The 14,267-nt window shown below is 39.4% G+C and overlaps 1 protein-coding gene across 1 annotated transcript in view; it reads right to left on the bottom strand.

The window, feature by feature from the left end:
* Window positions 1-530: 530 nt before the first annotated feature.
* Window positions 531-14,267, bottom strand: part of LOC309823658 (uncharacterized protein) — a gene marked incomplete at its 5' end in the record, with an annotated part of 38,300 nt that continues 24,563 nt past the window's right edge. The window contains 2 exons of the mRNA XM_082656137.1: window positions 531-1,217; window positions 11,102-11,192. Coding sequence (XP_082512263.1) covers window positions 11,122-11,192 — 71 coding nt within the window. The 3' untranslated portion in view covers window positions 531-1,217; window positions 11,102-11,121. The remainder of the gene's footprint in view (window positions 1,218-11,101; window positions 11,193-14,267) is intronic.

Genomic DNA, 14,267 nt, shown 5'->3' with positions numbered 1-14,267 from the left:
ATATGTTTCTGGGATCTACATTCTATTTGATTGACATATTATATGTGACTCTTGGTTATAATATATTCTTTCACGGATGTCTTTCCACTTGCTCATGTAAATAGTCTCCCAGTAATATAGCCTTACCATTTTACTGGACATACCTAGGTATACCTGAGATGCATTTGATAAATCGATGGAACTTGCACTCAAACTAGGGTTACTTTCCAAAAACACTTAAAATGTTCAGGTGTAAAAACTATGTACTCTACAGCCTTCCTGCCTCAACCAAGAGTATGTTAACGCAGACCCACAAGCTATTTTGCACATGTATGCGGCTGTAGAGTCTGGGGAGTATGAGAGTGGTGTGTGCTGTCTATCCCAAAAGATCATCATAGGACGCAAAGGAAACATTAATGAAATAGACAGGAATTGTCAAATGCTAAACGTTAAAATATTTCTCATGCGTTTTTAATATTTACATTGAGATAAATAAGCAAATTATTATAAAATATAATACAAAAATTTAGAGAATATTTCAAAATGCTCTTTTTTGCCAGATGCAACCAGATACTAGGAATAAATAGAGGAATTTTCTGGAACCAGCTTGACTTTCCTTTTTTTATCACCATTGAGTGATGGGGTTCTATTTTATTCAGTCTATTGTACATGTGGGTGTGAATAAGATGGAACTTCTCTCAAAAAGAGATATGAACAAAGAATACATGCTGTCAACTTGTCTAAAACATTTTTTCATGTTCTGACTCATTTTTCTTTGTATTGGCATTTCAAGGGATTTTGTTTTTTAATTTGACTATTAAGATAACTTGATAACTTCAGTGATATCCCATGAAGATAATATAAACAACTGTAATGGAAAACGAAAAGATGTTAATAGCAACCAACACTGTGACATTTCTTGCCATTGTTCTTTACTATTTAGAATAGTAACAAACCCCATATTAATTTGACTTTTTGAACTTTGGCATTTACTTTGTTGGAAGAAGTTCCTTTCACTTTGCTTATTATCTGTTTGCAATTAAAAACAATGAATGGGGGGCTTCCCTGGTGGTGCAGTTGTTGAGAGTCAGCCTGCCGATGCAGGGGACGTAGGTTTGTGCCCCGGTCCGGGAAGATCACACATGCCGCGGAGCTGCTGGGCCCGTGAGCCATGGCTGCTGAGACTGAGCGTCCGGAGCCTGTGCTCCGCAACGGGAGAGGCCACAACAGTGAGAGGCCTGCGTACCACAAAAACAAAAAAAAAACAATTAATGACCATACTTTGATATGATCATCTTACAGTTGTATAGAGGGAGGATAGTTATACAACCATTTATATATCTGTGGGCTTGATATTTGAATCCTGTGGAATGTAGCCTCCTTTCCCAGAGGGAAATGAACATATACATGTACTAACTGTAGTTTATAATAAAGCAACACCTGTTCGTAGAGGCACCTTCTATTCCAGGCATGTTTAGGTATAGGGAAGGGGAACAAGAGCTGTAAAACATAAGTCTTGTCTATAAGGAGTTTACAGTTTAGGGGGGTTGAGGGCACTCAATGACTCAACGAGGATGAGCCTGATGCAGGTGGCTACAAGGTCGCCCTTGGATAAAGTCTGCTTTAGGAAAGACCAGCTTACTCTTATTCTGTTAAACTCTTTAATGCGGTGTCCAATAAACCTGAATATCAAGCTCAAACGCCACTTTAGGAATGTTTCCAGGGGGGTAACAGTCAAGAAGTTAATATGATTCCTACGCACTTGTCACAACTCACCAGAGGTCTTGAATTCGGTGAGCACATTGACCTCCTTTAAGAAAGATCACCATTTAAACTTCGAATGCTAAGTTCTAAGAGAATGAAGTAAGGAATAAGTGATATTCAGGTTCAGAGGTGGAAGAGAAAAGAGGGCTCCCCTTGAGTAGAACATTTTGTTGGATTCTCCAAAGTGGCAAACAATGAGGAGAACACTAACCAGCTAAGACTCTGAAGAAGTTGAGAATTAAGATGAAAGCCTAAGATGGAGGTCAAAATGTCCCCTAGATTTAAGGATACACTTAGGCTGAAAGGGAAACTATTGAAAAAGATGTAGAAAATCCTAAATATTTCAAAAAAAAATTATTAGAACTAATAAAACAACTTAGCAAAGTTTGTTTGCAGAATATGAAATCAACATATACGCACCACTTGCATTTCTGCACATTAACAATGAACAATCTGAGAAAGAAATTAGGAGAACAATTCCATTTACAATAGCATCAAAAAGAATAAAATACTTAGGAATAAGCTTAACCAAAGACATGAAAGACTGTACACTGAAAACTACAGCATTATTGAAAGAAACTAAGGAAAACATAAATAAATGGGAAGACATCCCACGCTCATGAACTATTGTTAAAATGTCCATATTACACAAAGCTACCTACAGATTTAAAGCAATGCCTATCAAAATCCCCTATTTTTGCAGAAATAGAAGAAACGACTCCAAAACTGATATGTAACCACAAAGGACCCTCAACAACCAAAGCAAACATGAAGACCTCACACTCTCTTTTGAAATGAAGTTTTCTTGTTAATGTGGGTTATAAATCCAAAGTCCTAAAAGTCCATAAATTATCCTCCTAAATTTACATTTTGGTTAATTCTCAGTGACAGGCCTTTCTGTGCCTGAGTGGCAGTGAGGGCTGCTTCAATATCTGTAGCTTGGACTTCTGTCACTGACATGGTGTGGGTATCCCAGAGCCTTGGCTCTTTTACCAGTCGATCAAGTCCCGCATGAACCATGCTCAGAAGGGCCCCACGCTTGCTTGGTTTCATGCTGTGCTATCGCTGTCTTGAAATTCTTAATGATTTTATCTTTGAACTTACGTTCTGTAAGTAAAATTTATAGGACAATAAAATATACGCATGAGCAGAGAAGACATGTGCAATATGTGTGTCTGCCACCATTCCTGCGGCCCCATTCACAACTAGTTTTCACCCTGCTTATGGTGTGCTTTCCATGACACGCTTATCTGGTACCCATTTGGAGTCTTACTGAGTTCCACCAGAATTCTGTGCTACTGCTCACATCCAAGGCTAAATGAAGGTGTTAACAGCTCCAGGAGGCCATGCTTTCCATTTGAATCTGAACTTACTTCCAGCTTGAAGTAAGTTCAGAAAGAAAGCAGTTGTTTTCTAAAAAACAAGAATGTCCAAGGAATCTTATCATATCCTTTCTTACTCGTGTTACTTCCCAATATTAGCCAAACACTTCTGCTGAAAAAGATGACATATATGAAAAAGAGAAGAGAGAACAACCCATAGAATCCATTTAGGGCTCACCCTAATCTAGTATGATGTCATCTTATCTCGATTCTATCTGAAAAAAGAATTTACTTGGGCACATTCACAGGTTCCAGGTGAACGTGAATTTGGGGAGGACACTATGCACCCCAGTGCAAATACTTTCAACAACACTTTTTCTTTGCAGTTTGAACAAGAGGCACTATATTTTCATTTTGCACTGGAGCCCACACATTATGTCACTTTTTACTTTTAGAGCCCATGTTGGAAAATGGGGTTTCATGAGACAGTCAAGTGAGTCTGTCAAGTGAATTCTAGAATTATCCAGACTTACCCACTTTGTTGCAGCAAGTTGGTTCCAGGCAAACCCATGTGAAAGGGGCATGTCCACAAAGGAGCAGAGAACTTTTGTCTCTCTATCACCAGACTCACTCCCAAGATGAAGGAAAGAAGAGATTAGCAAAGCATGGCCAGTTATTCTTCCCAACTTTGCCAGTCAAGTAGGTCACCTCACCTAGCCAGTGTCAGTGAATATAAGAGCAGGGAGGTTAAAAGTTATACTACTCAAATTCCCTTCACATGCTGGTACCATTAGGAACGAGAAGGGAAACTGTCACTAATGCTTCCCTGTTTCACTAATGTTTCCCTGTTGTTTTCAATCTCTTAACCCACTCAACTATGCCTTTAAGCCTGTAATTAACAGAATATGGCTCTCCCTTCAGGACAAAGAAAAGACCTTTATCAGGACAGTCCTGCTCACACTTTTATGGGGTTACTCATTTTAGTGGCCTCTGGGAACTACTGGTGGTCGACTTAGAGTTTCATCCCAGAAGTCTCTGATATGGGTGAGAAATTGCTTTAATTTAAATTAACTCCAGGGCTACTCATATCCAATGATCAGAAACAACTTTTTGTTTACCAGCCATCCACAGCACAGCTAACCATAGAAAGTTGATGAGGTTAAATGACAAACTAAGATTAAATACATAAAAGCATCCAGTAATACAATTCAGAAATCATAGAAATGTTGCAAATTTGAAAGTACACCTCCACCAGTATCAAATTCTTCACAGAGAAATTAAAAGGGCACACATTAAACGCTCTTATGAATTAAGGTCCCAAAGTATTAAAGCCCAATTTTGAAATCAAGTTTCCTTGTTACTGTGGGTCAAAAATCCAAAGTCCTAAATGTCCATAAACCATCCTCCCAGCTGTACATTTGGTTCATTCTCAGTCACAGGGCTTTCATTTCCTGAATGCGACTGAGGGCTCCTTCAGTATCTGTAGCTTGGACTTCTGTCACTGACACGGGTGTGGGTCTCTCAGGGCCTTGGCTGTTTTATCAGTTTATCAAGTTTCTCATGAACCGTGTTTTAAAGAGTCTAAAGAGTTACTAAGATACAATTTGATTTTACAGCACTATCCCCACAATTTAAAAACAATCTCAAAAGCAAGCCAATGCCCCACTCCTAGAAGACAGAAACTAGGCACATTTTTGTGCCCAGAATCCAGTACAGAATTTGACCAAAGAACAAAGCAGAAACTCAATGGCATTTGAGAGAAAGATAGTCTCTTTTGTTCTAGCCTCACTAGGATGTCCATTAGTCTGCCATTTCACTGAAATTTCTGACCTGCAAACTTCGAACCAGGAGGAATCTTTGAAGCCTGACGTTGATTTGTCACTATGAATTTGCCACGTGCAGTGCACAGCCCTGAGCATCTGTCACACATGGACTCTTGAGTTATCCTTCCTCTTTGATGACCTTGTGGTTCACACTGCAGTACTGAACTGATTACGGGTTCTGTCAAGTGACATTACACCTCCAGTTCTGATGCGTAGATTTGACAGTCCTATGCCCCCAAGGCCATTTTCACTGCCTCCTGCTATGGAATTGCATAGACCAAAGGCAGCTCCCTTTAAGAGAACATTTGTTTCTCCAGCATAATTGACAAATCCAGTGTCAGCTTGGGCCCACATGTAAAGGGAGTCACTTCAGCCTACGGTAGACCATATGTGTCAATGCCGACAAGTTCTACAAGACATGTTTTCCTTACAACTGAGTCTTTGTCTCAGTCAAACCTGCTTGGGAAAAACTGTACCTGAAGAGTAAGGCAAGGTGGACGGCTGCCCGAGACTTTCCTGCCCTGTAAACTCCTGCACAGTCTCAAGTCAAGTGCCAGGTAAAGGTCTCTGTATACTAAAGACCCTTCAGGTGCCTTATTCATTCCGCTCCAGGTATTGCTCAGTCACCTGCAACTCCCTAATGCCCCTTTTCTTTATGTCAGACCTTTACTTAAGTGGCTCGAAAGAAACAGCCACTCTCCCACACCATAAGCTGCAGCCATCAGCCAAAATCAAAGTGTCTTACGGCTGGTTGGATGGTGGCCCCCAAAAGGATATATCCATGTCCTAATCCTTGACTGTTACCTCATTTGAAAAAAAAAAATTTTGCAAATGTCATTAAGGATCTTGAGATGGGATTTCCATCCTATATTATGTGGATGGGTCCTAAATATAATGACAATTGTCCTTATTATACAAGAAGGGCAGAGGGACATTTGAGACAGACAAAAGAGAAGATACAGACACAGAAAGGGGGTGATGTGAAGACAGAGACAAAAACTGAGTGATGTGGCTTCAAGCCAAGGAAGATGGCGGCCACCAGAGCTGAAAGAGGCAAGGGATAGAATCTCCCCTAGAGCATCTGTAGGGAGAGCAGCCTTGCTGACACCTTGATATCACACTTCTGGCCTCTACAACTGTGAGATAGTACATTTCTCTTGTGTTAAGCCTCCAAGTTTATTAGTCTCCCAGCAAGCACGGGACACTTATACAGCATGCACTAAACCTTTTCTAGGCTTCAGCAGTCTACTGCACAAACCTAAATATTTTCACACAGTCAAAGGTCTCAACATCCCACCATACATTAAAAACCAAGGCACTAGACTACCTTCCTTGGCAGTAACAAAATATCTTCCACAAGGACAGTTTGCTCTCTAAGATGTCTGCTCCTTTCTTTTTATTTCTCAGTGTTCCCAGGTAATGCACCAAGTGTTAGGGTCTTTTAATTACCTTCCAGCAAGTACAATGCCTTAATTCCATTTGGTTTGGAATAAATTAGGAAACAAGATAAAAGTGAAAAGATGGAGGGCCAAATATTCCTGTTACTCTTGATAGCCCTGGCTTGAGAATCCAGTTTCAACGAAATGATCACATAACAGAACCCCAGAATTGGGCAGATTTACTAACTAGTAATACACAGAATGAGACAAACAGAAGACACTCACTCAGACTCTCAAGGGAGAGAACAGAATTAGTCAAGGCAAGCATGCTCACTTAATTCTTTTCAAGCTTTCTATAGAAGTCACTTGATCACCCTGGGGCAGAGTCAGTAAAGAAGCAGGGCTGAAATGACCCTAAGAGCTCTCTTGACAGGACTGAAACATCAGCAGCAGGAAAGGAACATTCCCTCACTCCTCACCACCACCACCCCCAGGAGTAAAAAATGATCATCCACATTGACAATGTAAAAGAAATCAGAAACTATGCTAACTCTGATTCACTCTTAGTATACCAACAGCTAATCAGGAGCCTTGTGCAAAAACATCTTGATTAGTTGCTAATACAACTCTTTAGAAGCAGACCCCTCCACATACCTCAAAGGGAACAGGCAGACCTGTATGCTTCAGGATTTTCTCACGAAAACCCCACACAATTTCTTTACTATTCCAGCCACGTATGGCCTAGCCCTACCCTCATACCTGTTTTTCTTACTTTAGTAATAAAGAAACATAGATGGAAATAAAGAAGAGCTATCAGGTAGAAAGATATAAAATAGTGGGAAAAATATTATAAGTAGAGTCAAGTACCACCACCATTTACTAGAAGTGAACTGTCAGCACCAACATTAATACTTTTTCCTGTTATATCTGTAAAGTGATAATAAGCAATATGTACATAACAATTGTTTATTCAAATCTCATTTTTACAACTAACTACTACACAACAATTAACATGCTAAGGCAACATCAATAGATGAAAAAAGGTAGTCCCTGGCCCCAAGGAGTGTTGCCCAGGAGAACACAGAGATATGTAAAAAATACAATCACAATACAGTGTAGCGAGTGCAACAATCAGGCATGCAGAAGTGCAAGGGTAGCAGAAAGGAGCATGTGATCACAACACTAAAAAGAAGACTGCACAAAAGACATAATATGTAAATTGAGTTTTGAAAAATGAAGTGGGTTTCCCAGGTGCCCCATAGGAAGAAAGGAATTCTTGGAGGAGGGAAAAGCATAAATGAAGACAGTGAATTGTTCATATAATCCAGAAGTGAACTAGGCAATGGCAGGAGAAATGATTGGACACAGGCGTCATGAATACTCGCTTGTCTGCATTTTAGCAAGACCATTCTAAAGGAAACATTGAGGATCAACTCGGGGCTGGGGGGCCGCAGGGGGACAGAACTAGTCATTCCTGCAAGAAACATTGGAACCAGTTTCTACCAACCAACCAAAAAAACGACTTCAAAGGCAACGTGGTGTCACAGGAAGGGCTTGTTTCTGTGTTTCTTTGTTTTTAGTTCATTAGGCCTCACTTAAAATTCTGATTCCACAATGCACTTGCTTTGGGATCTTGAACAACACTCATAACCTCTGCAAGTTTCAGTATAGTAAGTTTATGTGATTACCTTCATCTGTAATATCCCTGTGTTGCAACCTTAATTAATTCAGATTAATTCACCTTAATCTTAATCTCAAATTCAGGTCAAAGACTAGTTCCTCTGTGACTTCTCCTCTGAACTGATTCAAAAGCCTTCTCTCCCGTCCTCATTTGGCTTCTCTTCTCTTCTAGAATCTCATAAGAACTTCTATGACCTCTTTGGGTTTTTTTTGTTGTTGTTGTCTGTTTGATTTTAATTGAAGTATAGTTGATTTACAATGTCGTGTCAGTTTCAGGTGTACAGCACAGTGGTTCCGTTTTCAGATTCTTTTCCCTTATAAGTTATTACAAAATATTAAGTATAGTTCCCTGTGCCATAGAGGAGATCCTTGTTGTATCAATTCTATGCCTTCTTTGAATGATTGTAGCACTTGTTGTCTGTATCATTTTTATGTCTGTTGTGGCTTTGTGACTGAAAATGAAAATTTTCTATTTGTTCGTGTCCTGGCCCTTCCTTAAAAATGTGTTCATTTATCTATTTCATATCTATTGACTATATCTTAGACACTGTGTTAGCTGCTTGTTCTAGATGTTAGTAAAATATAGACCTTCCTGCTCAAAGGGTCACAGTATTTGTGGGAAAACAAAAAAAATGAACAACCTATGTCTTAAATAGCTTTGTACTTCCCAAAGAGAGCACACCTTGTAGGTACAATAAATATATGTATTATATATAAATGTATAAATAGTTAATGGTATTAAAAACTTGAGATAACTGCTTTTCTATACTGAGGAAATGATGATAATATTTCACCAGGAGCTCAATACCACTCTGAGAATGAGGGTTTAACGCCCAACCTGGCTCACTGCATCGCTTTCTTATATGAAAATAGACAAGTCTGTACATACTCTCTACAAAAAGGCTTATCGGCATGAATTTCAGATAGCAAGAAGAAAAATTCAAGAGGTTCAAAGAAGCATCCAGAAGCTCAGATGATTGTCTGGCACTAATACAACTTGCTTGACAGGAAAATAGAGCTGTAAATCTTACAAAATCAGATGATCTTTCAAGAATTTCAAAACCGCCTGCTATTAATTAGAAATCCTAGAAGAACCGCTTCTTTTAAAGCATACTGATAATATGCTTTACAGCTTAATATTCAGAAGCCTATGTTTTGGCTAAATGAGCTTCAGGAAAGAAGGAAACTTGTGGTTCAGTTCCATCTACTCTGGAACCTCTGGTCAAAACATCTACTTCTGTGCTCAGCCATCTTATCATCTGTAAAATGGAGGCAACTCTAAGAAAACATAGTTACAGAGATGTTGCAGTTTCCTGTGTCATTGTCTTCATTTGTTTCAGAAAACCAATAACGTCTAAGCTACTACTGCAAAGAGTGCAGTGTTACTTGGGGTCATCTAGTACAGCTCTGTCAAAGTAAAGAAAAGGAAAGGGGCCTAGAATAACTATAATTTTCCCAAGAGGACACTGTTATTTTATGGTAAATCTGAGTCAAGAACCCTGATCTCTTTAATGCCATTCCATTGTTCTTTTGTTGGGTTCTCAACAACCCAGAGAAAGAAAGAGAAATAACACTCCTATGTGCTGTGTCACTGGTACAGGACGTGGCAAGATTGGAATTGGAGAACTACATATTAACAGGTATTTGGGAAATTCTTCAAACTAATTTATATACCAGGTACATAAAAAACAGTATGTTTTCCCAAGATGATTCTGTGGAATGAACAGAACTGGTAACTGAAGGTGTCTGTGTGCTGCAGTTCCAAACAGGATGGGTGAATGCTTGTTTTCTGGCACCTTTAAGACTCCACTCCAATATACACATTAAAATAAAATTAACATTTCAACTGGGTCATATTTAATTCTGCATGCTCTTGTAAGTCAGCAAAATATTCCATATATCATTTAAGTTGTCACTCACTTGTTTTTCTTTTTCTTTTTTTTTTTGTGGTACACGGGCCTCTCACTGCTGTGGCCTCTCCCGTTGCGGAGTACAGGCTCTGCACGCGCAGGCTCAGTGGCCATGGCTCACGGGCCTAGCCGCTCCGCGGCACGTGGGATCTTCCCGGACCGGGGCACGAACCCGTGTCCCTTGCATCGGCAGGCGGACTCTCAACCACTGAGCCACCAGGGAAGCCCGTCACTCACTTTTTAACTTGACTTTCAATTTCTAAAAGTCTTTCCAAACATAAAACAGAGGTGGGAAAATGGTATATGGGAAGCTGCAGAGATGAAATAAGCTTATTTCATTAGGCATAAAGATGAATATCCAAACAACTTCTTCATGGCTGAAAGTGTCCAAATCTACTGTCTTCATTTTGTAGTCAAGGCTTCCGGAAAAATATGCTAATGGATTCCTTATTACCCAAATGCCCCATATCAGTTTCAGTAGGTATCATTATATATTATGGACATTTTTCTCAGTGACAGAGAAAGACATCCTGGCCGAGCATCCCCCTGCCCATGACACAGAGATGATGGTCTCAAGCTACCTTGAAGGCATTGGAGCCCACTTTATCCGTTACTAATATTAATGGAGGACAAAACTTCATATTCTGTTTGCTCTGTGTTTGTTAAATCACTTCTTCCCTTCATTAAAATGGATGACACATAATTGAGTCTGTAGTGTGTGTATCATTGGAAACTGAACACATTTTTGTTGGTTTTATTAAAGTCATAGGTTTCTAGGGAGGGTCTACTAAATAACTAAGTCTAGTTTCACACTTACTAATAAATTTTGATGTAATTTTGAGTAAATTAAGCTCATCATAAAGGAAGGATACTGATAGTTGCTACTACCCCATCCTTGAGGGGCTCTTGTAAAGCACTAAATAAAGTAACAGAGGTTTATATGCATGCATATATTTTCAATGATATTTGAACACACTTAAAAAGAACTCTGCGGAATGCATTATAAAACCTTGATGCTGTGTGTCCCTAGTTCCCAGCTCTCTCATTAAAACTATTTTAATGAACAAAATGTTATCTGTTAGGATAGCTATCAGAGTACTCCAAATACTACTTCTTGCAGTACCCTGTCCCAACCATTTGCCTTCCTCTTCCCATTAGTCCTTAATTCAGAAACCCCAGAGATTTGTTCATTAATTTATGAACATATTTCTCCATTCAGCCAAGAAAATTGATGGATCCCTTACCAAATTTCAGGCACCCTTCTTCAGTATGTTTTATAGGCATGTTCAGGAAACACAGCAGTAATTACCACAGATGAATATAGCCTCTCTCGAGCTGAGGGGAGAGACAAAAGTAAAGAAGCAAACATAAAATCATAAGTGTAAATACGTAAATAAAAATTGAATAAATGAATGGGTAGAATAACTAGTATATCAGGTAAGTGCTGGAGAAAAACAGCAAGAATGGAAGGGAGATGGAGATTGTTAGCTGGTAGGAGGAGGCTGCGATCTGAAACTAAGTGATCACTGAGGGCTTTCTGCGGAAGATAAAATTTAAGAGGGAACCTAAGGTTGTGAGAGGGAGCAAGGTGCATATCTGGGAAGTGAATAGTACAAGCAGAGGGAACAGTCAGATGGAAAGGCAATGAGGCAAGAGTGGGCTTGGAGTATCCAAGGAGCAGGAAGGATGTCAGTGTGTGGAAAACAGAGGGAGCAAAGTGGAGACGAAAAGGAAACAGTCAGAGAGGAAACAGAAGCCCAGATTTCTAGGGCTGTGGAGGCACTTTGAGGACTTTGCTTTTCCTGTGAAGGAGCCATTGAAGAGACTTGAGTGACATGATCTGACTTATGTTTTAACAGGATCTCTCTGGATGCCATGTTGATTAGAGACTGCAGGAGAATAAGGACAAGCCCCAGAAGACCAATAGTGGATTCAAATGTCAAGAAACATTTATGCCTTCACCCTTAAACTTCACAAATGATGCCATTTCCATTGAGCTATTGAAAAATATAATCTGGCTTTCAAAACAATAAACCAGAAGGCATTTTCTCACATAAGCAAGGTCATAATCAACTGTCAGCTAAAGTTGAAATAGCAACAAATCAAATAATAACAAAAAACATTTTTATAGATTTTTAAACCACAAAGCATTTTCTTGTCCATTATCTAATTTAATCCTCAAATCAACGCCATGAGATAGTTATTATTTTCCCATTAGAAATGACCGCATATTAAATCCTTAGTGATTGCTCAAGAAAAGCTGAAATCTTTAGTGTACATCTATTAATGCCAAGGTTGGGTTTTTTTCCCATGGGAACATTGGATGCTAAAATCCACAGGGATTTTCAGCTCAAGATGGCAGACTAGGAAATATATTTACTTTCTGGTCCTCCTGAAACCATGTTTAAATAAAACTGTAGAAATACCAAAATCAATCAACCAATAAAAGCCAAGACATTGTGGAAGTCATCAACCACAGAAAGATTTCAACACATTTCGAGAAGGCAAACAATGAAACGGAGGGGCCATGAATAAAATAATGAAGAAAAGACTACCCTAAGTAGGGTCTGCACAAAGCCAGTCAGCTTTTGCTGAGCTCTGGTTATAGTAAAGGGCAGAGGAAAGAAGAGGGGCTGAAAACAAGGAGACAAAAGTCATTTTAGGAAAAAAAGTTCATTTAATGAGCTCTAGGGAACACTCAGCCTGCTGCCATACGCACTCATGTATTACAGTGGATTGTTGGTAAGCAAGACAAGAAAACAGGGAACCAACAAACAAAAATCAAGACACTGTTTCTTACTGAACTCTTCTCAAATGAGATCAAGAAATTATGGTTCAATGCCATAGCTGTAAATCATTTCTGCTCCTGGAGAGGTTAGAAAGGGCTTATAATAGTTACCCTTTCTTTTCAGACAGAATTTAGGTCTGAGCAAAAGCTTTTGTGCCCTCCAACCTCAAAGTTTATTGGGGATGGAAGTCCAAATTTGCTTTGACATACCATAAAAAGAATCTCATGAGCAGAGGGTCAAACTACTTTTGGAATATATGAATTATGCCCAGTGTTATTTTAAATAGATTTTAAACTACAATATATAAATTTTTACTGATCTATACGATTCTGGGTTCTGAAACTTCTACATGTTACATGCCTGATATATAACACACAATGTCAGTCCCAGGAGAGAGAAAACACTCCAATGAAGCAAGCCACAGAAACAAGATTCGAACAAGGTAAAGTGATGTGTAGACCCACCAGGATTTTTCAATTCTTTCCTGTCATGCTGTAGCTTCCAGTTTCTGAATAACAACACATGTTTCCCTTGTCCTAGACACACAAGAGTATGTCTCCTCTCTGGGGTATAAGAAGCTCTGGAGTTACATATGTGTAGTAAACAATGGACCCAGCCGGCATACTCACAATGACCAACTAAACATCAATTAGGACTGATGGACAATATTTCTTCTTCCAGTAACATAACAGTTTTTAAAGTCTAAGCCACTGAACGTGGAGTTACTGAACATGGGACTCAGTTCACTGGGATCCCTTCTTAGAAAAATAAAGGACAACTTGAATTGGATTTGTGTGGCTTATTCAAGTAGTAACTAATCAGCTACATCTTGGTGAACTGAATTTGTCACAATCGTTTGGTATTTTATTAACTCTCTTCCCCTTCTTCCCCCGACTCTCACGAGAACGGATCATGAGTATCTTAAAACATACTAAGTCGTCTTCCATCACTGTTAATCTAACTACAAAAGCACACTTTCCTTATCCAATGTAACTTACTGTCTTTTAGAGTAGCTGGGGTTTTAATTCTCTACAAAATTAAAACCAGCAAAGAGAAACATTTTCAAGGAGCCACACATTGTAGAGCTTTAGAAAGAAGACTTTAGAATTAAGGGAAAATATATCATTTTATAGCTAAAGCACCTGAGGCCTAAAGTAGGAAGGTAAGCATCGAGGTCAGGGAAAGGTGTGGAAGATAAGGTTTCAGGCTGAGGAAGAGTCAATAGGGACTCAATCTGAGCAGGTCAAAAACTGAAAGGAGACCACGAATGTTCTGGGAAGGCTGGCATCGGGCCTCAAGTATGGGATTCAGACAGGGAGTGGGCCCGGGGGGAACTGCGCTTCTGCAGTAGGCAGAGAAGTCCACCTCCTCTCTGGAAAGTGCCACTGACAACAGGGAGTTGAGGGGAAAGATCAATGAATTCCAGTCCACCTGAGAAAGCAGGCCAGTCTGATTAACTCTGAATTTAGGCTTATTTCAGATACTTCTTGAGAAAGAACTTGGACAAGAGCAAGTCCCACGCAGCCTCTTTTAGATCCATGCCCAGTATTTTCTGGTGGAGTTGCTTAAACCCTCCAAGTGACTCCAGCATTTTAATTTCACTCTGTAAATAATTCCGACA

Source organism: Grampus griseus (assembly GCF_964374135.1).
Source record: "Grampus griseus genome assembly, chromosome: 1".
Lineage (NCBI taxonomy): Eukaryota > Metazoa > Chordata > Mammalia > Artiodactyla > Delphinidae > Grampus > Grampus griseus.
This window is presented reverse-complemented; position numbering and strand designations above follow the sequence as displayed.